The sequence below is a fragment of the Myripristis murdjan genome, chromosome 16, assembly GCF_902150065.1.
Source record: "Myripristis murdjan chromosome 16, fMyrMur1.1, whole genome shotgun sequence".
Taxonomy (NCBI): domain Eukaryota; kingdom Metazoa; phylum Chordata; class Actinopteri; order Holocentriformes; family Holocentridae; genus Myripristis; species Myripristis murdjan.
Window position 1 is genome coordinate 14920962 of NC_043995.1, and position 26539 is coordinate 14947500.

General features: G+C 41.3%; 1 protein-coding gene across 1 annotated transcript in view; it reads right to left on the minus strand.

Moving 5' to 3' along the window:
• The window catches only part of col14a1a (collagen, type XIV, alpha 1a), a 156137-nt gene that overhangs the window by 104907 nt on the left and 24691 nt on the right, over positions 1-26539 (minus strand). Inside the window, exons 5-10 of the mRNA XM_030072096.1 lie at positions 5933-6088; positions 5018-5137; positions 4572-4736; positions 2473-2637; positions 1587-1744; positions 186-315 (exon numbers count right to left, since the gene is read on the minus strand). Coding sequence (XP_029927956.1) covers positions 186-315; positions 1587-1744; positions 2473-2637; positions 4572-4736; positions 5018-5137; positions 5933-6088 — 894 coding nt within the window. The remainder of the gene's footprint in view (positions 1-185; positions 316-1586; positions 1745-2472; positions 2638-4571; positions 4737-5017; positions 5138-5932; positions 6089-26539) is intronic.

Genomic DNA, 26539 nt, shown 5'->3' on the forward strand with positions numbered 1-26539 from the left:
ACACTGACTGAGACAACAAGTGATGCTCTCTGTTAGAGCATTAGCGTGTGCATGCATTCCTGCAAGTGAACATAAGCAGCTGTGTGTGTTCGTGTCTCTGCATGTTTGTGTGTGTGTGTGTGTGTGTGTGTGTGTGTGCAGATGTGTGTATGTGTCCATGTGTTTGTGTGCGAGAACAAACTTACACGTCGTCTCTGACCCTCTCAGCGCTTCACTTGCCTCGCTGGTGTACACAGCAAACACAGCCACCTGGTACTCAGTTAGGGAGCTAAGATGCTGCAACACCACCGAGCTCTCGCTGCCATCCACTACAGCCTGATGGGAAAGATGAACGCAAGGTAAGGAGAGAGAGAAGGGGATTAGATGAAGTGAGGCATGAATGGACAGAAATAGAGGGGACAAGGCGAGTAGAGGTGAGAGAGAGAGAGAGGGGAACAGAGAGGTAGAAGGAAAAGACATATAGAGAGATAATGGAGGAAGAGGGAGGAGGTAATCGATTTATTAAATGGGCTAAAACCACATGAGAGGAGGAAAAAAAAACTGCCGACTAAGAGTATTATTTATTCAGAAGTGAATGGGTGACAGTTGTGATAACGATTAGGCTTCGGCTGAGCCAGCGGAAAGGTTCAGGACATCTGGGCCCTGTCAAACCAGTTACCCAAAAGATTTTATGGTTTCTGTGGTAAGATATTCTGGAAAAATCTAACAGGTGCCCAGATTAGCCATCTTTTCTAGTGAGCCTTCATGACCTGTATTGACCTCGTCTGGCGGGACATTGATGGGAGGTGCAGGGGTTATGGATGGCCAATATCTCAAGGCAAAACTGAGGTCAGGCCATCCAAATACTGCATGCCTGGACTCTCTGGATATGTCCCATTGGTGCAGTTTCATGCAGAGAGGTAGGGCCAAGCAACAAAAACACACACACACACACACACACACACACACACACACACATTCTTACACTAATGGTAAACCAATTTTTAAAATCTATGTTGTCTTTTCTCTGATTTGTGATAGCCTCTGTTGCAGCTAACAAATAATTCAGTAAACTATTCTGCTTTTTAATTCTCTTGTTTTGGCATAGTTTGTTGTGTCAAGGGCAAGAGTTCATCTTAAAATGCAAGCAGACACAAAAATTTGCACCTACAGTAACAATGCTGGCCAGGCATCCAGATAGTCCATGTGTATTTATGGCTTTTAAGTAATACTGATGTTATGTTCAGATTTCCTGAGCTATATAATATAGGCACAGGTTGATTTCTTCAAATGTAACAAGGGAGTGGAGCACAGGTAAAAAATGTTTAGCATTACATTCCCCCTCAAACCCACAGGTTTTTAATTACTAAAATGCTACAAGACTATTAAATTGTATCGGTACATACAATATACATGTTAGTATAGGGGATGAATATCTAGCTCAGGTCCTCATGTTTTCATGCAGCGAAATAAACATATTTGAGTACAGATGGGATTGTAATATTTGTTCACCCCCTGAGGTTTTCTTCTTTCAACTTGATAAATCACTCTTCATGTCAGCGCACTCAGTGTGCAGCTGTGCTCAGCAGTAACAACGATGTGTGTACCTCCTCGGGCTTGCCTCCCTGAGCTGGGTAATAAACCACTCTGTATTTCTCTACGTGTCCAGGGGCGTGGCTCCATGTGACGCGAAAGCTCCTGGCGGTGACCTCTGATGTCAGCAGGTCAGAGGGCGGACCCATCTCTGGCTCCTCCAGCGTCTGTCCTGCAGCAGGAAGAGGACAACGGCAGCGAGAGAAAACAGGTTGTGTTAGACTGTATCAACCTGCTCCCACTGAGGAACTCTGAGATGGAGCAGATCGCCAGAGGGGACAGTATCAGCAGAGTTAAAGAGATGGTAATGAAACATAACCAGAACACATTAGAGCGATGTGGTGCAGTGTCCATCGGTCTAATGTGTCCAACTTAGGTCATCCTCCTCCCCCATACTGTATCTCCATCGCTACAGAGAGGGAAGTAAAATAAAGAGAGGCAATAGAAATATTGTAAACTTTGCATTTACATTTTACTGCCAACACCATAATGTTGCCATCTCTTGCTGTTCAGGCTCCACCATTACATACAGTACAGGATCTGTTTCACACTAGTGGTGGATGTAATCCATGACAAGACTGTCACTGTAATTAGGTTTGTCATTTTAATGTGACTTTTATCATCCAGTCATGCAAGGCTACATTGACAAAGTCCAAACCGATCACACTGCAAAGTGCTCCGTTTTGATTTATCATCTACTTGAGTTAATGTCACCCCGCGTTAAGTGCTGCCTCCAGTTTGCATAATGTGTTCATTACAAAGAGCACAAAAACTGAGCTTTACATATTCATGACCAGAACTGTTAAGTTTCTTTCTGTCATTCTCTTTGCTCATCCATCCATCCACCCACTCATCCATCTATCCATCAATCCATCAATCCATGCATCCATCAGGTCTTACTCTGTTTGATGTCCTTGTCCTGCAGCTCTACTTGTTCACACACTATCCTGGTGAGTCCCTCTACTATGGAGCTCATGATGCTGAAGTCAGCCACATTGTAAACGTGACCTTCATCGGGCTCTGAGGCGATGGAGCGCAGTTCATTCTCATCAGCGTTCTTCACACCTGGCAGAAGAAAGACAAGAATATCTTTGTTAGCTTTAGATGCAAAGAGATCAAGTCTTTTCTGTTTCGTATGGTCAGAAGAAAAAAAAAAAACAGCTTTTCTCAATTTGCATTCACTGGCACGCTCCATGACATGTTTGACGTGGTATCTAACGGCCTAAAGAAAGGACAAAGGATAAAGATCTAAGAAGATTACTTGGCAGCCAAAGGTGTATCAGATGGGGACATGACTGACAACAATGAATACTAAGCATCAAGATTCATTGTGAGAACGACAGTCAAGAGTGCAGAGCTAGGGCAAACAGATGGGAAAATGAACAGCTGTTTGTCCTTGATTGGGCACCATCAAGGACACAAAGTACATCTAAAATATAAGGATGGCTTTTATGATGCATTTTCTGCACCGATTTTTATGAGAGGTTTGCCCTGTCCGACACAATTTGGGAAAAACTGTCTCTAACAACCAGACATGCTTGGATTTATAGTTTTTCCCTTTTGCTTGAACAGATTTGTCGATTCAGAGGTTACATTTTAAAAACAGTTCACACACAGGTCCAAACTGAAGTCGCATTTTGTTTGCAAAATGCTCGAACATTCACAAAACATTAAATACATGCAACAAAAGCAAATATTTCAATTGCTAATAATAATAATAATAATAATAATAATTCATTATCAAAGAACACAACTTGTGGTCAATCAATCATTACACAAAGGACAACAAAATATAAACTATAGCTATCAATATGAACCTGTTCAACCTGTACGCTTGTGCAATTTCTTGCTTTACAGTTATAGTTTGTGCCAAAAAAAAGGCAAGTGCACATATTATAGCATGAACTGTATTTTTTTCTCCAAAGGTGATTTTACCAGAGATAACAAACCCTGCTGCATTCTGCACCCGCACTTTTTACCTTTTGCACTTTTTTGAGATGCCCTGCTGAGATAAAAAAGAAACATTTTCTAAGAAAGTTTCCTTTATTCGTTTTATTCTTGTGTGCAGGTGTTTCTCTGCCCTTGAACTGTCGTTTCCACTGTCTTTCACTGTGAGACCTGCACCCAGACTAGACAAATTCAGACATTCATTATGGTACAGCTATTGTAGTGCCTTGTTTCTGCATCAAAGAAGCAATAAAGAATTTCACCCAAAATCAGAAATACTCAGAAATAAACATTTTTATTGTACTGCAACTGATGAAATAGCAATTCAGAGGTGGCTTCTTTTATAGATTGATAAGAACTGATTGCTGATTGAAGAATTACGTGCAAGTGTTTCACACAGGTGCATTAGAGTTAGAGATTCATACTTCATGCAAGTCATTTCTACGAGCTGTCAACAAATGGTTTCCTTTTAATTTGACACAATTTATCCAATAGAGTTCTGGGTCTTTCTATGAGATCTGTGTTGACGGTTTTGGAAAAGGATGTTAAAAATGTGTGAATCCAATTAAAAAAAATTGTCAACACATTTCCAAGAAAAGACTTCTGCAATGCTAAGCAGGTGATGATGAAGATCAAGTGGATCTCAGTTTGATTAAGTGTGTCTTAGCGATTGAGAAAAACTGTAATATTTAGCCATTATGTTCCCATATAGCAAAGGGAGAAATAAATTTCAGTGTATGTGTGAGGCAGAGACTAGACTTTCTAGACTTTGGGTTCATGAGCTGAATATATATATTGAAGAACCTGGTGAGGACGACACCATGGTGAGGGCTTCCCATTTTGAACACCAGTGCTAGACATAAATTCTCTCATAACATAACAAGACCATAGCGTATTAAGTACAATGAGCAGAAATGTCTTTGAAATTATGTTTTCGGTAAATTAGGAGAGAATTAATGTTTTAAGCATTGTGGCACAGATGTGATCCTTTCCAAACCACGGGGAACCTGATGTGTCATCATCCTTGCATCTGTGAGTGTTTGTTTCCTTACCAATAGCAAACAGCTCAACCCCGGCCTCTCGCAGGCTCTCGGCAGGCGGTATGACATCATCCTGGGACTTCCCGTCCGTGATGAGGATCCCAATCTTGGGTACGCCAAACCGCGATCCAGACTCCGGCTTGAAACTGTTCTCCAGGATGTATGTCAGTGCAAGGCCTGGAGAAAATTGGAGCCAGAGGTAAAAAAGAAAGAAAAAGACACAAAAAGAGAAAGGCAGAGAGGGGAAAAGACGACAGAGGAACAAGATAAGGACGAGGAAGATGAATAGGGCTTGAACAGCACCGAAACGAGATGAGACAGAATCACGGATTTGCCTCTTCCACAACATTTTGAACAAGCTGAACCATTACTCAGAGCAGTGCAGCGTTGCAGTAAAGCAAAGCACCAGCAGTCATGTCCAGCATCAGTGAAATACACCCAGTAAAAAGATCCAGCACCTGTTAGAGTGTTTCCTCCTTTGTACGGCAGGTTCTTGACTGCATCAATGACAGCCTCTTTAGTGGTGAAGGCGTTCAGATGCCACTCTATCCTGGGATCACCGCTGTACTGAGCCAGACCTACACACAAGCACGCACACATATACATACACTTTTCATTACAGCCTGCCATTTGCTCATAATACTCAAAAGGTTCCTTGAAACTTGTAAAAATACCCATACCAAGAAGCTATGTTACAGGGGTAAAGCAAAACAGATAATAGATAGATAGATAGATAGATAGATAGATAGATAGATAGATAGATAGATAGATAGATAGATAGATAGATAGATTTACTTTATTGATCCCAAACTGGGTTACAACAGCATCAATAGAAACATAAAAATAAAATTAAGCAGAATTATATACAATAAAGACTATATATGTACAATAAGGACTAACCTAAGAATATAAGATATGAGATGTGAAATGTACAGATGGTAATAAATAAATATGAAATCTACAGATGGTATGGAACAGAGTTAGCATGAAACCGTGAAACCAAGAAACCAAGTGGCAGAACCCGACGCCCGGTACTGGGATTCAGGAACTGTCAGACTTGATTCGGCCCCTTATGGAATCACCACTTCCCCTCCAGTCAGTATGAAAAACAGTATGAATGTATATAACCTAGGATGTAATATATAGATAATAAATAAACAGTTAAGGTGCTGAGTAATGGATAATAAATAAAGGTGTTGAGTAGTGGAGTGTTAAAAACAGAACTATACAGAAAAAACAGAAGTATACAGCAGACAGTTGTGAGTAATGTATCTACTGACAGATTTATCATAATCCAGAGAATCGGACACCTTGATACAAACACTGAAGCAAACATTAGTCAGGTGACAGCGTCCGACCCCACTGGGACCTACCTATCCGTGTCTTGTCGATGCCAACGTCGAAGGCATTGACCAGGTTCTCCAGGAACATGCGGACCAGCCGGAAGTTGATCCGCCCGATACTCCAGGACCCGTCCACCAGGATCACTATGTCCGCTATGGCCTGGGTGTGACACACAAATGGATCCACTGCAGAGGAGAGGATAAGAGAAAAGAAGAGAAGAGAGAGAACAGAAAAGATCAGAGTAAAAACCAGTGTTTTTCCATTCTGAGCGAAAAGTGAGAAGTTTGAAAACCATTAACCTTGTCTGAAAGTTTCTACTCTAGAAAGTGAAACTTAGAGAGGAGAGGAGGAGGAGGAGAGAAGTTCCATGACATTCCAGCTAAAGAGTGCAGGGAAGAGTTTTAGACAGATAGAATAAGGTCTTAGGAAAGATAATGTTTTTGATGTGCAGGTTTCAGAGTCTAAGAGGTCTAAGAAAGCACAATAAACACAAAATCTGAAATGTATTCATCTGTGAGTTCAGAAAGAACAAAACTCGAGTCTGTATGTTTCAAGGTGTCTTTATTAAGCAAAACGCAAACTGTAAGCCAAACAGAGATTTGCTGTAAAAAATTGAAAATGCATTCAGAAAACACAAAGTACAAGCATCATTCAGTTTCTTTATCTGCAGTGACACAAAAGCCAAATCAAAAACGGAGCCAAACACATATTCTAACAAAATCTGACAGAAATCCTGCTGTTTTCTGCCCCCGTGCTCTTTGTCTCAAGACATGAACAAAATATGTTTATAGCAGCCTCTTGAACCAAAACATTTTGAATTGAGAGATTATCTTACTCTCTGCATTTTGATTTAAGGCAGCACTTCCACCTGGATTCATCGTATGAAAACCTCAAAACTGTGTGGGGAAAACAACCACACCTCAAAGTAGTAGTAGGAAGAGATGACGGGGGAACCACACGCACACACATACACAGAGAGAGAGAGAGAGAGAGAGAGAGAGATTGAAACACACTCACGCACAAATACAAAACACCTGTATCACAGATGTGGTCACAATAGGCAGTAAATTGAAGGAAAATCTTATGGGAAAGAGATACAAATATTGTGCAAATCACTAACACACACACACACACACACACACATACACACTCACACTTCCATTAGTATCATAATTCCATTAGTGCTTATGTTCTCTCCCTATCCCTCCATTTCCAGCATAATTTGACATGAATTTATACATCCACTTCAAGTTACATCATGCATCTTTCAGCTTTCTACAAAACCAACAGTGAATACTGCAATAAAAAGGCTGCATATCTGTGTCTAATAAAACAAACAATGGAATAAAACAGAGCGCTGGGTTTGCGCTGAAATTGTGAAATGAACTAAGCAATTTTGTTTATTTAAAAAAGAAGGAAGAAAAGAAAAAACAGCGAGAATAATTTGAGTGGAGTGTAGTGATACACTCTATGAACCAGTGGAGTTAATCAACCACTGGTTGCCTCGCTGATCGAGAGAAATTGTCCCGACTATCTACAGAAACAAGACTCTCATACACTATAAAGCAAAGCAGCCTTCTAAATGTCAAACTGCGCTCTCTTTGTAAACAGTCAGGGTAGTAGTTTCAGTCCAAGAGCGAGGTGAAGCTCATGTGACCTGCAGGTTAATGCGGTAGCCGGTGCCCCCCTGTCAGATGGAAGTTAGTCTAGTGACTTTACACGGGTGACTTTGCACCGAAAACCCACCACATTAGATGGAGCACAGAAACATGGAGGGACTTCCATATCGATATTGTTTCATTCATTTCAACGTGCCAAACACAGAAAATGCAGTGCAGTAGAAATGCAAGTGCCCACTGACAACAGTCAATCAAAAAAAATGCCTGGAATTTTTTTCTTTGAGAATCCTGAAAACTCTATGTCACCTTTGTGTGACTTTTTGTTCAATTTTCTGAAGCCGACAGCATCTAGAACTTGAAATTCAGAAAAGTTCTCTCTTGTCAAAAGATGAGCAACTCAGATATTCTTTTCAGGAAGTGAGCTTTCGGTCTGCCGTCTGTGTCTGCCTGACTCTGTGAACCATCCATCTGGTGCAGACGGCAGACAAAAGAGAGCAGGCAAAACGGCAAGGACAAGAGGTAGTGAATGGCAGTTTGTGTTGGGTTTCCAAATGCACAGTATACACACCCGCTGTGCTGCTGCTAGAAAATGATATCACTCTGCAGGTAATATTTTGAAAGAGTTATTGGCTCTCGCTCGTGTCATAATTGAAAAACAAATCATGTTTTATTGGAAATCCAGTTAGCTGAGATAGTGACGACACCCTTCAGGCTCCGATACGGAACAGCCACAAAAGTCTGTGCTTTGAAACAAGTTTTTGCTGCTGCTTTGATTCCCTGGACTATTTTTGTTTAGACCCGGAGCAACAAAGAGGACCGGTGGTACCACAACACAATAAGACTGCCCTTATAAAAGGTTCATGAATGACTTATAATTAAGTCATTGATTAGATTGTAAGGACTTTATAAATCATTCATAAGCAATTATAAACAAATCATAATACATTTTTCATACACTGAGGCAGGCTCACTTTTTTGGCACTCTCAAGTAAAGCAAGCTATGCAACAAGCAAGATCTGAGATTCAGTAGAATAGATGCCGTAACTTAATCTTGCCAAATCAATGTATGAAAAATGGTGCTGTAACTAGTTTCTAACTGTTTCTTAATGATTTATTTGACCTGACCTTATTTGAACACTCATGAACAATTAATGAGAGGCCAATTAAGGTCTGAAACCTCTTTTAAAAAAGTATTTCATGCACTGCTGAGTGGTACCCATGCAGAAGTGTAATCATACTGGTTTGGCTATCAGCTATTACACACCTACTTTATTATACTATGCCATTGTTGTGATATATGTTACAAAAATGACAATATTGCACTGAAGAAGAGAAGAGAAGACAAGAGAAGAGAAGAGAAGAGAAGAGAAGAGAAGAGAAGAGAAGAGAAGAGAAGACGTTTATTTTGCTGCAGCTGAGTTTTGAGAGTTTCGGCGAAATGGCAAAAGGCTGAGAGGCCAAAGAGAGGAAAGATGGGTCTTTGCAGAGCTTCCTTTGTTGTAAAACTTTCAGATACACACACACACACACAAGCTGTGTGAGTCTGCCTCAGCTCACCAAAACAAAGCACTTTCAAGTCAGAGGGTTGGAGGGACCACACACACACACACACACACACACACACACAGACTTTCACACCCCTCTCTTACACAAAGACACACATAAATACACCGGCAAGCATTACTGCCCTCATGCTATCTCTCTCTTTGACGCGTACACACGCTCACACAAGAACAAACAAGCATGGCCTTTGAAGAAGGACTCTCAGGTGAAAGAAAGAAAGGAAAAAAGAAAGAGAAATCTATACACCAGTAAAACTTATTCAAAAGGTATTCCAGACACACACACACACACACACACACACACACAAATCAGCCTTGGAGCCACTCCATGGTAAAAAAAAAAAAAAAAAAAAAAAAAAAAGAAAAATTCAGAAGGTATTAGCGTCCATAGAAACTACTGTTGACTCTATGAGCAAATACTAGAGATGAGAAATTTAATGGGGAAGAATGAGTGAGAGAGAGAGAGAGAGAGAATGAGAGAAAGAGAGAGAGAGAGAGACACTGGAGAGCTACACAGTGAGAGAAGTCATAAAGGCAGGCAGGGAGATGGTAAACAGGGGATTAGAGGCTTGGTAATTACAGTTAATTACAGCTCCAGTATTTGCTGGCTGTTCCCAGGTCTACGGGTGGCACGATTCCTGGTGTCTGCACACAGTCAGCACCGCTGGAAATATCAGGTCTCGATTTCCTACCTTCAGACTTGAAAACTGTCCAGGCTTGTTAATCCATTGCAGTAAACAAGAAGCCCCTTTTCTTGGTCGAGTCAAAGGTTGTGTTTAATCATTATTTCTCTGTGCACAGGTTGAGGGTTTTCATGTCAGTGCATCACATGCTGTGCTCACTGTCAAGCACCTGACAGCCCCAGAAAGAAATGGAGGTCCTGGAGAGGAAATACTCTCAAAACTGACGTGTTACACACATTATCGTCATATGCATGTCTTTTTATTCAAGGTGTATTTGTTAACCTTAATCAAAGTTTCAAAGAGTTTTTTTAATCTATATTATTTGACATGAATGGGAGTGAAGTTGTGTGAGTTACTCTTGACCTCTAAGCCAGCAAAGTATATAATTATTATTAAATTATATCATTATTATTATATATATTAAGTATAATTCACCCACATTTATGATGGACATACAGAATCACAACTATGGATGAGAATTCAAAATATGAAGCATTAAACAGAACCTTTAAAACACATTTCAATAAACAGGCCTTTCTTGAATTTGATTGTCACCTTGTGAAGCTTTGGAGACCTAAGGTTTATTTATTCACTTTGACAGAGTTGGGCTAATGACTCCCAAACACCTAAAGTCTTTATGCTGAGCTCACACAGAGTGCTACCCATTGGAACCGAACCACTGGACATACAGCAGTGAAAATGACATCCTGTCTCGGTCTGGGTAAGTTGAAAATCCATCAGAGTATTTTGCCCAAAATGTTGGAGTATTCCTTTAAGGCAAATTGGAACAGTATTGCAAGTCTTCCACCTATAGTACATTGCTCTAATGTTACCTAAAAATTATTTGACTTTGTCATTTATTGTGTGGATGACAGGTATGCATAAGAGCTATCTGATGGCCGACCACATGTTACTGTGCTGCAGTCTGGCTCAAGTGTTTACGTGTTGTTTCATTTGGAGAGGAGCACGGTGGGTCCAATTAACAAATTGCAGGTGCCTGTGAACACCGCTGGGTGGGGCGGGGGTGCTCGGGGAACGAGGCAAGTCTTTGATCAGAGGTGGAGTATGAGATTGAAAATGCATCAAACAGTGTACACAGTAGAGGGTTTGAGCACCACACACACACACACACACACAAACACACACAGAGACACACCCACAGATAAAATGGTAGAGAGCGGACAACGATCTGGTCACTTACAGAGTAAAATATGAGCTGGACTGTGTTATGACAGAAGAACAAGGCCTTAGAGGAGACTGAAGTTGTTTTGACCAGTGTTGATAGATAAAAGCGACGGGCCAGTTAAATGATGTGTGAAGTGACGCTGATGAGAACATGGAGAAAAGTAGTGGGGAAATGTGTGCCTGCAGCAGCATATTTCAAGAAACCTTGATGCCTTTCTGTTGTTGGTGGTTGTGCCAAGTATGAAAACAACAGTATGTCACCGGCTTCGGCTGGCTTTAACAGGTTTTAGTGATTCTAACGCTGTGTATCAGACAAAATGTCATGATATTTCAACGTTTTGGTGTTTGTGTGAGGAATCAAATTAACCCTATAAAGCCTGAACTATGAAAGAATTGGCAGAAAATTCCATTTTTTTTAAATGAACCCTTTATTTAGTCCTATAACAAAATATATAGATATATTTAAAAAAAATTCAAAAAATATGTTATTACACGACCTTTCTGGTGTATGATATATGATATGTACTTGAAGTGCCAATGGTATGGTCCAGGGTGAACAGGGGAAGTGTTCCAAGGTATACAACAGTATTTTGGTCAAGTATTGATTAAACTGAAAACGAAAAACGGAATTGAAAATGTGTATCATATATGATACAAATGGCTTTATAGGATTAAACCATTTCTTTCTTCTTTTGAAATCTATCTTAAAAGGGATATTTCACCCATTTTGAAAAATATTATCCCTGATATATAGCACAGTACGATACTATCCATCTCTCATTGTTCTGCTGGCTGTACAGTGCTAACTATCAGCCTAAATACTGGGTAGATATTCCCACAAACAGCTTTCTTTAATAATAACCAATCAATAATCCAGTAAAAATCCTGTAATGTGAGGAATCAAATTTTGCTAAGCTTTGACATACACTATTCAGTATATTGTAATTAATGGTGATCTGTGCAGTTTCCTTTGTTATGCCTATATTCTGCACTGTATAAAACTGTATTCAGCCTTTGTACTTGAAATATTATGTCATTTTAGTATTACTACAACATTAATTAATCCATTAATCTGACAAAGTAACTGGTAGCAGGATGACAGGAGGCTAAAAGTTAGCACTAATCCCAACCAGCCAGCATCCAGAGCAACAGGAGGAAGATAGCATTAGTACAGCACCACATACCACTTAGGGGTAACGTGAAATAATATCTAATTTCTGAAATGGGTGAACTGTGCCTTTAATAAAATCCAGGAGACAATTGATTTTTTTTTTCAGGATTTCTGAAAGCAATCCACAATCTCTCTGTCCAAATACATCACTGCTGGAATTAGCAGTGGGCCCCTGAAATGCATGAATATTCAGAAGTGACACAGGCTGATCAAATGTTTTCACAGTCACATCAGAATGAGATCTGTGATAATGGGGCAGATGTGTGGGAACCAGAGGGACACACACACACACACACACACACACACACACACACACTGTTTTCCTCCCACCACTGTCGTAGGAATGCCAGAGAGCTTCTAGTAGTTTCTGGTTATGAGTGATATCCCACTTGTCTGCTCTCTGTCTGCCCGCCAGACAACAGCAAGCTGCTCAAAGGCCCCTCTGCTCCCTCTAAGACCCATCTGCCTTCCTCTTCTTCTTCTTCATCTTCTCTACTGACACCTCCACCTCTATCTTCTCCTCGCTACCTGATTCCCACTCTGTCTCTTCTTTTCAAAATGCCCTCACTGTCCATCAGAATCCTGGGGAATAGTTGGGAACTGTGTGTGTGCAAAAGAGAAAGGAAAACAACAAAAAGAAGAGTAAGAAGAGCAGGTGAAGGAGGGAGAAAGAAAAGTGGGGAAAGGCAGAAAATCTGGGATTTGGGCTTGATGAAATACCACAGATATATTGTCAGATTTTGGTGGTGCCAAGTGTCTCCTCTGTCCAAGTGTATGGTTTCTCGTTTTCTCCTCTCCTTGTCTGCTTCTCTTCCCTGCCTCTATCTCCCTCTGTCCATCTTTGTGGCTTACTAATGAGCGGCAGGCTTTGTTTGGCACAGTGAGCTTTCTTAAACACTCCACTAACTCAAACAAACTGCCATGGCAGAGCATATAACATGTCAGTCTCTAATATATGAGAGTATGTGTGTGTGTGTGATTGCGTATTTCTATGCATGTGAGGACCAACAGTCTATATGAGGATAAAGCAAATACAAAAATTCTTTACGCACAGATATTTTGCAAGTTCTAATTTCTTTGAGGGATTAATTCATGATTTGGGCTTCTGTTTAAAGTTAAGGTTAGATCAAGAATTAGATTTAAGTTTAGGTAAGGGTTGAAGTTTGGGGTTAAGAGTTAAGGAAAAAGTGACAAATGTCCTCACAAGTAGTGATAAAAAATGTGTGTGTGTGTGCGTGTTTGTAAAAGCATGTGGGACAACTGAATTAACATGTGGGGGTGTGGAGTAATCGGCTATAAAAATGTGTCTGTGACAAAGGAAGCCACTGTTGGCTGGCAACAATGTCTAACAGAACACAGACAGACGTGCAGAGAGACGGACAAAGACAGCTAACAGGCTGGGAACTGGCAGTGGGAGATGATATATACACACAGACAGAGAGATAGACAGGCAGGCAGACAGATAACAGGCACACAGTGAGATAAAGAGGTAGATACTAAATTTGGCTGTTTTCAGTTCTGTAACTGTTATGCCACTCTTGGACAACCAACTAAAAGATTAAGTTTGGGGTTAAATATCGCTTAATAACAAAAAGAGTATGGCATTTAAAAAGCGTTTGTTTTGACCTCCGTTCTGTGAACAGCAGCTGTACTGGACAGCAGTTTCCGAACCCTGATTATTTATACAGTTAAATAGTGCCGATTTATTTTTAAACAAAACATAAGTAATACAAAATAAGCCGGACGTGATAGAAAACTATTAGCACTGATTCATTTTGAAAGAGAAATGGCCAATAGAGAAACCCCAACACACGGCTGACCAACGGTAGCCCCCACCATTACTGCCCGATCACTTTCATGTTTACCAGTGACATCACTGGTCAGCCAACCAATCGTGTGACTTCATCACTTTGGCTGATTTGGATCACCAAAAAAGACAAATCAACAGAGGAAGGACTAAGCCCCTCAAACAATGAACTCAATGAATAGTAATGAAAAAGAGAGTAGTAGTAGAGGCAGTGGCAGCAGTAGAAACAGCAGTAGTACTAGCATTAGTACTACTAGTACTAACAATAATAGTAATCTTAGTAGGAGCTGTAGTAGTAGTGCCAGTAGTACTACAAATAAAAGTAGGAATAGTGATATTAGAAACTGTATTGGTATACACATAGACACACACTTGCACACACATAAATATTACAAAAAAAGAAAAGCACATAGACACTCCAGCATGCGCACATGTGAGGCCCACACACAGACATGCTGTCGTCTGAAGAGGCCAGACCAGCTGAGAGCAGAGCTGATTGCTCTTTAATCCTCTACTCCGAGGGAGTAACACACACATACACACACACACACACACAAATACACATGTGGGAATAACACATGCACAGTGTTGGAGAGGCGCACTCATAAAAACGTAGACGCACACTATTCCTCACACAAACACACACATGCACACACGCCCACTTTAGGACACTTATTCCAGCGTCTCCTCTCGTCTTGTTTTTCTTTGTCCCTTTCTTTCTGTCTCATTCTGCCTTCCTTCGTCTTATTAACGGCGGTTCTTCCCAGCCGGCAGTGATTTATTGCTGACCTCTATTTAGCCAGGGGATCAGACAGAGTGTGCTGTCATTTCAATCTCTCTCTAGTTAAGTTTTATTTCCCCCGCCACTGTGATTGTGTTTCAGTGTCTGGAATTAACATTGAGAACAGTGACAGGCATGCAGATAGATGGGGCAGCAGCAGTGACACTACCTGCACTGCTGAGTGCATTTTCTTTATTGTCTTAGCCAAAGTTTGATTCCTGGATTAACTTCCTCTTTGAAGCACACCTCCAAAAGAAACACAAATTTTTTAACACAAATAATCTTACATTCATTCCCAAATAGTTTTACACAAATTTATTTACTTACTGAAAGTTTATATGTTTGATTTTGACATCATATCCCGTGTAGTCTAGTATGAAAACAAATCTGGGTGAAATGATGAAAATGAAAATAACATTATAAAGTATGTGTGAGGCCTCTTTAATGGTACCTCTGAAATGTTTTCTCAGTATATATGTTTTTATGATGAAAAGTAATGAGGACAATTTCTCCTCCCCACAGTTAATGATGTAGAACTTGATGCCTTACTAAAAGCATTTGCCTGTATGTAAAATACAGAAATGCAATCAAATCCTTCCCATCTTTTATTTTAACAGCTTTCTTGGTGGTTCATGAACTCAAATGTAGGTCTGCCCACAAGTGCTTTTCCAAAAATGAGCTGAAGACATTGCTGAAGAGAGGTCAAAATGAAATGAAAAACAAAAATCTATTTAATAGTTAATACCAAAAAATCAGTGTTACATCAGATTCCATTATTTTTCCTTGTTTTATTGATTAGTTAAAATTGCTGAAGGCAGGCCTAGTAAATGGTAACTTTAAATGGTAACTAAATGGTCCAAGCCCCTCCCACCCAAATGTATGCAACGCATGTATGCAAACGCTCATAATTGCAGCAGAGATGCATGCAAGATAAGTGATCTTCTGAAATGCACAGTGACTTGAAATATAACAGGGATGGGTTTACTTGTCCAGCAGAAATTCTGCTGCTCAGTGTCACTTTTGAAGCCATTCAAGTCCCGTAGCTCTCCCATCACCAAAACACACCTCCAGTGTTTATCCGATCCTTTTTTTCTAGCTTTATTTCCCCTCTTAGCCCTCCCTTTGCTTTTGCTGTTTGGCTGCATGAGCTGTTCTTGGCAATGAAGGAACCGGAAATTTCTGACTGTCTGATGGCCTCTTTTCTGCCACAATGCTGTAAACTAGGTTGTTCAAGACCGCTGGCTGCCCTGCACATGCACCTGCATGCACATGGCGTGGCTGACATTAAGCTAGGGACCCCCCTCGCCTTGTTTGTTTCAGCATGAATGAATTATTGCAGCCACAGAGACAGAATTACATCAGCTTTGATGGTGTACCGGTGGGCATACATTAAACTTCTAACCAATAATATCACAGATTTTTGAGCAATTCCCTCTTCATCCCCTCCATGTGAAACTGGCATCTTCCCCCTTGCAGAGCGACACAACTGGCAGGTGAACAAACAGATTTTGTGAGTTCACCTCCAACAATCCTGCTTCCTTTTCCTAAGACAACATACATGGTTGTGACCTGGTGGCTTGAGTTTATTCATTTGTAACAATTGGAAATTTGTGAAGGCTCAAGATTATGTGAGAAGCACTTCACAGTGGATTGCTTCACCAACAACACCAAATAAGCAATGGGCTTTAGTGCCTTGGTTTGTTATGGTCCAACCTGCCCACTTTTGGCTAATCCATCCCCATGTTATTTCCCAACCCAACATCCTGTTTCAACCACAAACACATTAAATTACACAATCAAGACACCACAGACTCCTACCTACCACAGCAGGCTGTGAGTAGAAGCATTTCCTTGTGTATGCAAAGGTATTCTCCTGAGAGGGGGCAGAGAGACCACTGACCACCATGCTGTTGTCATGGCGCTGTCTGAAAGAAGTGCAGGTTACACTGGGAAGATGCAGCGTCTTGCAGCATCGCCTGTCTACAACACATCAGTTAAAAAAGCTAGAGAAATCAGCAGGACCATAAGAGTTTCTTATGGTTCCTGGTTCTGGCTAAATGTGTAGAGCATATAGCAATAACCTCTTAAAGTCAGCCATTCCCATCAATACAAATGCATGCTGCACAGACAAGCTTCGTTCAAACCCACAGAACATCATTTTAAACTCTAGTGGAGATCCCAAGGTTTCCAAAGACTTCAAATGTGTCTGGCTGCATTACAGGGAAGTGCGTATAAAACGGTGCACAAGACATCTAGATATTTTCCCTTTGATGTGCTGGTGCAGCCACAAAAAACAACATCTTGGGTTTGAATGCTTGACCATATATAAGAGTGATGACGTGCTGCAGCCGGCATGCACAGAAGATGTATCGTACATAGTCGCAGAGTATGGGGAAATGTTTTGTGTACGTTTGAAGCTACTTAAGGAGAAATTTAAAGGAATGAGCAGCCTGGGTTTGATTTGCTGCATCCGCTTTCGTCTCTCTCCTCTGTTTCTCCTCTAAGCTCCTAAAAATAATCTTAAAAAACATGGTTCCTGGTTTTGCACTTTCTAGCCAAGCCACTAAGTTGAAAAATCTTATATGTTTGGATTGTTTTTCAGCAATTCCACAATTTCTCATCTGATAATCGTAGCATGCTGCAGCTTTGCACCTAAAACTTCCTGGTAAAACCTTCAGTAAGATAGCATTTTCAGGCAAGAAGGACAATACCAGCCACTAAGCAACGATTTCACCATACTGCTTAGCAACAATGTTTTTTCAACAAATAAAAATGGAATAGCTGCAGCCGTAAAAATAGTTCCCCTCAGTGTGTGTGTCTTTTTTCCCCAAAGGCTTACAAATTCTGTCAACCCCGAGTGTTGCTTTAGCTTGCCTGCAGCGACACATTTTTTTTTCCTCTTTAAAGTTTTCCCCAAAAAAGCATTGGTGGTACACAACAAAAGCTCATAAAACAGGATTTTCCTCTTTTTTTTTTTTTCTTTTTTTATTGGCTTGTTTATTCGATCAAGAGAGAGGCAGCAGATTGATACACCTGTCCTTTGCTCAGTGGCCCCGAGAATAGACAAACTCAGCCAGGCACAAACATTCATATTCATCTGAGAGATGTGTGTGTGTGTGTGTGTGTGTGTCTGTGTGTGTGTGTGTGTGTAGTCTGATCCAGTAGGTTTTAAGGTGTAATCCGACAGCTGTTTTCAGACGGTTTGCGTCGCTCCACCAGAGACCTCTCCCTGCCTGGCCTTCTGATCTTTAATCCACTGGCTTGTTCTGTTCCACTTCACTGAATACACACAGACTGACTGACAGAAGAGACACTTTATGTATGCTGAAAGCAACACACGGCCCCGCTGTCTCTCTCTCTCTGTCTGTGTCTGTTTCTCTGCATTTCCAACTGTCTTTCCATCTCTCCCTGTCTCTGTTTGCCTTGTATCTTGTTTTCTTTTCCTTTCCATTTTTCTTCCTCTAATCTCTCTGTCAGACACACACACTCAAACACACTTGTTGAATTATCCGGGCTTCGATTTCGAAAACTGAGCCCCCCTCTTGTCCATTCTGGTTATTTTTTAGCCTTTCTGCATACACTCCAGGAGCCAGGGGAGGCAGGTGTGGTGCAAGACCGCCGCTATGTTCGGTCACTATTAACTCCAATGTCAGCTTAAATATTAATTCTATGAGTTGGAATGAGAGTTTGCATGTTTACCCACCTCCGGTCTATCTCTGGATCCTCCATCCATCTCTCTTAGTCAGTCACAAGCTACAGACTATTAGCTTGAGGGATGCATTAGTTTATGCTGCAGTTCCTTGGAATTGAACTGTTAGCTGCTCAGTAGTGGGGGAAAATGCCAGGAAATTGTGCAAGGTGGATTTAGTCTCTGCTGCTAAACCAATTATTTGGAAGGTATGAAAGTGACTGTAAACAGAGGTGGGATATGGAATATGCTTTACCTATACAGCAGTGACGGCAAAGCACTATCAATGTATATTGTGAGAGTGTTTAAAGTATGATGTCCTTAGTGATAAATGAGCTTGCCTTCAAAAAAAAAAAAAAGTGCAATGTATTTAATTTTGCGATGCTAAAGGAGAGTTCAGTGTTAGAGGTCTGCTGGGTCTTATCAACCAGAAAATGAAGACCAGAGGCATCGCAGGAGGTGAGGATGGGAGGAAGAACAGGAGTTGAGGAGTGGAAGCACACCACAGAGGGGAGAGAAAGTGAGGGAACGAAAAGGAAAAAAAAAACAAGAGGAAGGGGAAAGCGGAGGAAGTCGAATGAAGAAAGGAAGAGTAAAAGGAAGAGGAGGGAAGACAGATGGGATGAAGAAAAGTGGATTTAGAGGAGAGAGGGCAGATAATTGAGGTAATAAAGAGAACATGTCATGGGGACTGCATGCAGAAACATGTTCTTTCTGAGGTATTTGGGTTCTTAAATATACAAATGACCAAAAGGCATAAATGTCCTTTCTAAACACAGCCCATCAATCCACAAGATTACTCTTGGCTGTGATCACACAAGACGTGCATATGAATGCAGCTACGCTTGTTGTCAGGCTGTTTTCAGTGGTTTTGTCGTGGCAGGCGCACATCTCCTGTCAATGTGCATCTTGTTTTTTGATGCAATGCATTTTTTTACTGTCTACTTTTGTCATCCATTTTTCATTTTGAACAAGATAGATATATCTCAAGTACATAGTAAAGAGAATAATGTTATGCTTCTCATGCACAGCAGAAAAAATTAGTCTATGGTGATCAAGGCTTATTCACAGGTATTGTTAAAAGTTGCTCCCACAATAATCTCAATATCAGGCGACTAAACTGAAAGTGAGGGGGAAAATACAACCCTGGTGTATGCATGGTGGCCTTAGTTCCCCTTTCAAACAGAAACTTCTCAACTAGGCCACTTTCTGGTTATGCCGCATCTGCGCCAGACCAGTTTCTCAGGAAAATGGCGTACAGCTAATGCGGTGTAACTCTACCAAAGTGACAGAGAAGGGGCTTTTATCTGTGAGAGAGAGAAGCAAAGGGCCAGAAGCCATAAGAGAAGGAAATGAGGGAGGAAGTGGTCGCTAATTATTCTAATTGACCTCTGCACTTAACAAGTCCTTGCCACTAATGACTGTCCGCACATAAACACACTCTATTGTGCTCTGTCTCTTTCTCTCTCTCACACACACACACACACACATGCGCGCACACACACACACACACACATACTTGTTAACCACTGCCATACAATTACCTCAACTCATCCATGAACCCACTGTCGTCATTCAGGGCAAGGACAGAAGTATGGCCAGCACAGGGACCACACACACACGCACCCACGCGCGCACACACACACACACACACACACACACACACACACACACACACACACACACACAGAGTATTTTTAAGTCCCCCTTCAACAGGAATAATTCGACAGTTGGCCAGTGCCCAACAGCAAATGTAAAACACAAATTGCGATGATGGAAACAGCGTGAAGCGAGACAAGACAAGACAAATGGAAGCAAAGAGAGCATCTCTGAAAGACTCCGGTGTACCTGAGTTCCCATGGTGTGTGTGTGTGTGTGTGTGTGTGTGTGTGCCTGTTCATTTACCGTTCAGTTAAACACTCAACACTCTCATTCGTTTGCCCTTCACACTCAACAATCTAAAAGATACACCCACACATACACATAAAGCCATGAGTTTCAAATTGTGCATTTTCAGATCATTGGTGAACAAAATCGAATCATTTATTTTGGGAATTACTGGGAATTTGTCACATTTTAAGTGAGGGAACTCATACTTGGTTATGTCTGCTTATGTCACCATATGATATCTGAAAAAAAAAAAGGTTCGCTTATACGCTGCACGTGTCTGAACAGGCCGCACGTCTTCCCTGCCCCTCTGTTCCTCTGTGCCATCAGTCCTGGCTTGTAAACTGCACCTCTGTCTCAAGATAGTTGCATCAAGGCAGTGACATACCTCTTTGGCTACGAGCCCCTGACGCCCCATGCTGCCACCAAGCATCACTAGGAATAAATGGTGAGGCAAGGAATTAAATTAAATGTAGGGGCAAATGCACAAAGACACACACACACACACACACACACACACACACAGACAAAGACAAGGACAGAAGGAGAGAAAAAATTAAACTGAATAAATGGTAATGCTGGAAACCAATAAGACAATAAATATGGGAAGATATACACACACACACATGCAGAAATGCACACACACACAAGCACACAGGCACCGAGAGGGAGAGAATTAGACTAAATGAATAGTAAAGCTGGGAATTAACAAGGTGATAAATAAAGAGATGCACGAGCACATGCACACGCGCACACACACACACACACACACACACACTCACACAGATACACACAGACAGAGAGACAGACCAGAAAGTGCCAGAGCCTGAATAAATGATAATGTTAGGAATTAAGGCTGGCAATAAATACTGAAAACTCTCTCCCCCAGGTGTGTGTTTGTTACTCTCCGGAGAGGTGATGGATGTTAGGACACTCTCTCTCTCTCTCTTTCTCTCTCTCCCTCTCTCTCTCTCTCTTTCTCTCTCTCTCTCTCTCTCAGTGGTGATGAATGTCAACAGAATCTCATTGGCCCCCAGTTCAACTTTAACTACCTGGCTCCCTTGGGTTCAATCTGTGGTTCAATGTGTGCGCGTGCATGTGTGTGTGTGAGTGAGTGAGTGTGTGTGAGTGTGTGTGAGCACGCATGTGCATGTGATGGGTCTAAAGCTTCGATCAGGGAGCTTGGGAGGCAGTGTCTGTTTCGCCGCCCTCAGATCCCATTAGGTAATATGAATTTGTTGAAAAGGAAGAAAAATGTCACAGCAAAAGAGAAGAGAGAGACTTTCGACCTTTCTTCCTCGATGATTTCCACTTGTCCGTGCGCTGCTGGCCGTGTGCTCTAATTGCTTTTTGTATGCAAATGTAAACCAAGCACGCCACACATTTAATGAGTGAGTTGGCACTGATATGTATCCAATAATGTAACTGAACAGTCCTGGAATGCATCACTACATTTTCATTGATATCTTCAACTTTAATGTAAATAGACATATCAGCAACGACATATCAGAAAAAGTAAGTTTTACAACAGTTTTCAAAGTAATCTGGGACACTATGGGCTCTAGTTTCGCAGACCAGGCGAGGCGGGGGCGTAGCGCAGATGCGCTTCGCCAACTAGGTGTGGCCAGGCGGATTTTCCAAGTTTGGCACGCCGTTCTCGGTGGCGCAAGTACTCCACCGTCCCTCCTACCGGCGCAAGGGAGGAGAGAAGGCGTGGAGTGGGTTTGACACAGCCGATTCACATTTAACCAATCAAATGAGCCCCTGTCCTTGCCTTTAAAATGCGCTGCGCGAAGGCGTAATGAAAGTTTACACAGCTGACATGGAGGTCTATTGCCGCAGGCGGAGCGGAGCTCAGGAGACAGGCGCGGAGCGGAGACCAGCGAGCTGTGCGGACACGTCACCAAACCTCACAGGCAGGCTTCCGGAATGTCAGGCACATGAACGATGCAATAAATACCGAAAAAAACACTATTCAATGCTACGATCACAATCAGCACATACATATATCTCCATATCAACTGTCCCGTCACAGCTGATGTCAGATCAAAGGAGATTGGCACCGTTTGTGCTGATTGTGAGGTTTTGGTGATGTGCGCCAGCCAGCCAAACTTCCACTGCGCCAGCTCCGCTCCGCCTTGCGCTGAAAGTAGACGTGGTTTCAGATGGCGAGCTTTTGGCGCACCTCGGCGAAGCCTTTTGGCACGAAACTGTCACTGCGCCAAGCCCAATCTGTCGGCACCTCCCCCCGCTGCGCCGCCACTCCCATCTCGGCGAACCTCCGCCTGCGAAACTTGGACACTGTCCGCCTCTGCCGTTTCGCCGGTCGAAACTAGCTCTGCGCGGGGTTCGCCTCACTGCGCCACCCCGCGCTGCGCCGGGAAACTAGAGCCCCTTATGTTGTAATTTTTCAACAGGGCATCTTCTACTAACAATTTAAAGGAACAGTTCACTGAAAAAAAATAAATAAATAAATAATAATTCCTACCTAACTCTCTATTGCATGGTGTTGCCATATGGCAAAAATTACTTTATCTCAATTAACTAAAAGGTAGTAATATAAAATGTTTTGTTTATTTGTGAAGGGTTCTTTTACTATAAATTTTTCACTTTTTAATTGATTACATTACATGACCAGGAAATCCTGTTAGCACTCCTTTTTCTATGGACTGAAATGGTCATAATCTGAGGGCTCCCAACGAAAAAAAACTGAAATACTATCTAGGGTAAGTTCATTTTTAATTTTCATCATTGAAACCAGTCTAGATGTAATAAGTTTTTGGTAAAATGGTAAAATTATTTGTTGCCATATGGCAGCTATTTGCAAATGTGGAAGTGTGGCTGAGAGAGATTTGCCCAGGAGGGAGTGTAGGTGTGTGGGTGGGTGTCTGGCCCAGAGGTCCAGGATGGCTGGAGGCTGCAGGGTGGGAGCCTAGCATTTGTTTGTGGGCTTCAAACCATCAAAAACTCAACAGCAACAGCTCTTTTCAAAACAATGACTTGGACATCCAACATAATCCGCAGCCCATGGTGGTGAAGTTTCAGCTGGAACTATGTGCTAGTGAACAACACCCAAAAACTGTATTTATCTGACCCAATGGCGGATGGACACTGTTTGTTGGATGGATAAATTGAAACTGGAATTACTGAAAAAAACATTTGGGTTGGGATTTGGTTGGACTGCCCCTTTATACTCACACTGAAACCAATGATGTCTGTTAAAGAGCCTTTTCAAAAGTTTACCAGGTGACATTTAATGGCTGTTAAGGAGGTTAAAATAGGCCTTTGCTGCTGCCAAATACCCAAAACATTCTTGAAATCTCTATGGTGTGTGCAGCAGCTCTCCACCAGGCCTCGCTTAGGAGGAGCAAGTGCTGAATTATCTGTTAGATCTTAATCACTGCAATTACAGAATAACAACCATCTGTTGTGGAGGCTACTTGTAACTTACCACAGACTTGCATGCCTGGACACCCTGTCCTGTATGTGATTCATGTCACAGAGCTGTGCAAATTATGGCTGTTATTCTTAAGGAAACATTAGTTTGGGACCAATAGACATGTTCTCACAGTGGGGTGACAAATAGATTTTGTCCTTTTTTTTGAAAGAAAAACATGGATATTTACTGTTGTTGGCTGTGCAATTCCTCAATGCCAATTTTAGATGAAGATGGATGAAGCCAGAAGAAATGGCTGACACACAGAAAACATTATTTTTTCACTGGAGCCTAAATGTCAAACTTGCTCATGCCAAGCACTCCCAGATAGGTAAAAATCTGGCAAAACATAAATTTCATTTTGGAATAGCGTGGCATTTGCAGTGCACCCCAACATCAGACAAACTGTGGTATTTTGATTCAGCGCAGAGCACAGGCATCCCAATATCTAAAACCACACCAGAACATTTGGGAAAATCAAACCTGTGATCACTTCTCTTACTATGCTGACTAGTCTGCACGATAAATTTGGAAAATAAAAGCTCTTCCTGGCATTCCCTCAAGGACCCTTAAGTATTTCTACAACTAGTTTCAAGGCTAATTAATTTTGTTAACCATAACCTTGTCCTATTACTGTATGCGTGGAAGATACCTGAAGAAAAGTAATATAACAATAAATAAGAGGACACAGAGAGGACAATAACAAAATAATAAACAAAAGCCAGTATGATGATAAATATGCCAGGCATTAATTAAGAACATCGTATCACAGAATAAAATAAGAAATACATTTGGTATGAATGAATAATACAAAGGTCCTGTCTTGAAATATCGTCTGACTGTGATGAGAGCAATAAGGGAAAACACTGTTTCAGTTTTCTGTGGCTTATTAACCAAAGTGGAATCCATAAAACCGATGAACAAATATGGTAAAATATGGAACAAATATGGCTGCACCCTGAGGTTTTATTTTCCTCACACAGTGTTTGCTCGGCCTCCCCCTCTCAGTTCAAACTGGAAAGGACTGTGAGAGCAGTGTAGGAAAAAAAAAAAGAGATGAACGTCATGCCCTGAAACCACCATTTTTCATGCGCCCAGTTGATAAAGTGGTCCAGAGAGAGACTCGTATTGGCAGAGTTATAAACGTGACTGAAACAAATGGAAAATAAATGCTGGACAATATGACAGACGCTGCTTGGCAATCAAATTGGCAAGTAGCTAAAAAAAACTCTTTCATTCTCATTTAATGGGTGTGAGGCCACCTACTGAGTGTGCATGTGTGTGTGTGCGTGTGTGTGTCCATATGGTGTTGAGCAAATGATAACTCATTACAGCAATTTCATCATCACCAGTGCAGCATTTTTCCCTCTCCTTCTCGTCCAATCAGCTGCAGATTAACTGTGATGTCACAAACTCTCTCTTATACCGCCCTCAAGTGCGTGTTAGATAAAAACGTCATCACTTATTTTGAAAATGATAAATCTAACAACAAACTCCTGTGTAAACGTATTGATTCTGTACAGTAAATTTCATATACATCAATGCAGAGTAACAAAGTTGACCCCGAATTTCACTGATTTTATATGTGAATTTAAAGAATATATACAGACTATACAAATTAAAAATGCTAAAAAAAAAAAAAAATTAAAAAAAAAGTAAAATTGTACTGTGAACTCTGTAAAGTGGAATAATTTATGTCTTATTTTTCTTCACTCATGATTTTAAATTAATTGAGTGTATTTTCCCAATGTTGTTCTGTTATTTCTTATTATAATTTTTTATTTATATACTATAATTCACACTCCTGTTGAGGTTTGTACATGTGACCTAGGAAGTACGAATCTCCAACTTGTTTGGCATTCAAGTGCCCAGTCCAAAATACTGAGTAACCATAGCAACGTGAAAACAACAATCATGGACAGCCTTTGAAGGGAGAGACTAAACTGACATACTGGACATGCATCCCCCGTCCTGTCCACCTCTGACTGGCTAGTAATCGCTGCCTTTGGGTAAGGTTAGGGTAAGGGTTGGCCAATCAGAGGCAGAGTAGGGCCAGGCCTCTCATGCACACCGAGTATATCAATTTAGTCTCAATTTAGTTTTTCAGTGGATTTTATACAACTGTGCAAAGTCCAAATCAGTCCAGGGCAGAGTTGCGCAGTCTGCTGGTGGGTAAGAGGGACGTATAGCTCTAGAGGACGAGAGGGACTGTCCACAAGAAAATGTCAAGTCAAATCAAAATTCAGATAAAAGTCCAACTGACAAAAGAAAACAAAATGTCTCTTTTGGAAAAACAGAAAATACTCCCAGATGAAAGGCAAAAGGAACGGCAGAGTTCATTGGGTAGCAGACGTAGATCATTACTGCTGTCAGCCTGCAGCCCATAATATCTGCTGGGATTCACACATTCACTGAGCTAATAACACAGTACACACACACACACACACACACACACACACACACACACACACACACACACACAATCCGATGCTCTGCTCTTGCTCAGTCAAGAACCTTCTCTTTCTCAGTGCCTGTGTGTATGTAAGGATGTCAGTCTTATAAACACACACACACACACGCGCGCGCGCGCACACACATATAAATACACACACACACACACACAAACACATACTTTACATACATGTAAATAAACACAAGTGCATGTCAATATTTTGCATATTTTGTCTGTCTCTCCTTCCTTGTTGCTGTCTGACTCTCCATCTCTCCTGTCTGCCTCTCTCTCTCTCTCTCTCTCTCAAAATCACAGCAAAAATCTCAACTTCACTCTGGAAATAGTAAAGACACGCAGGGACAAAA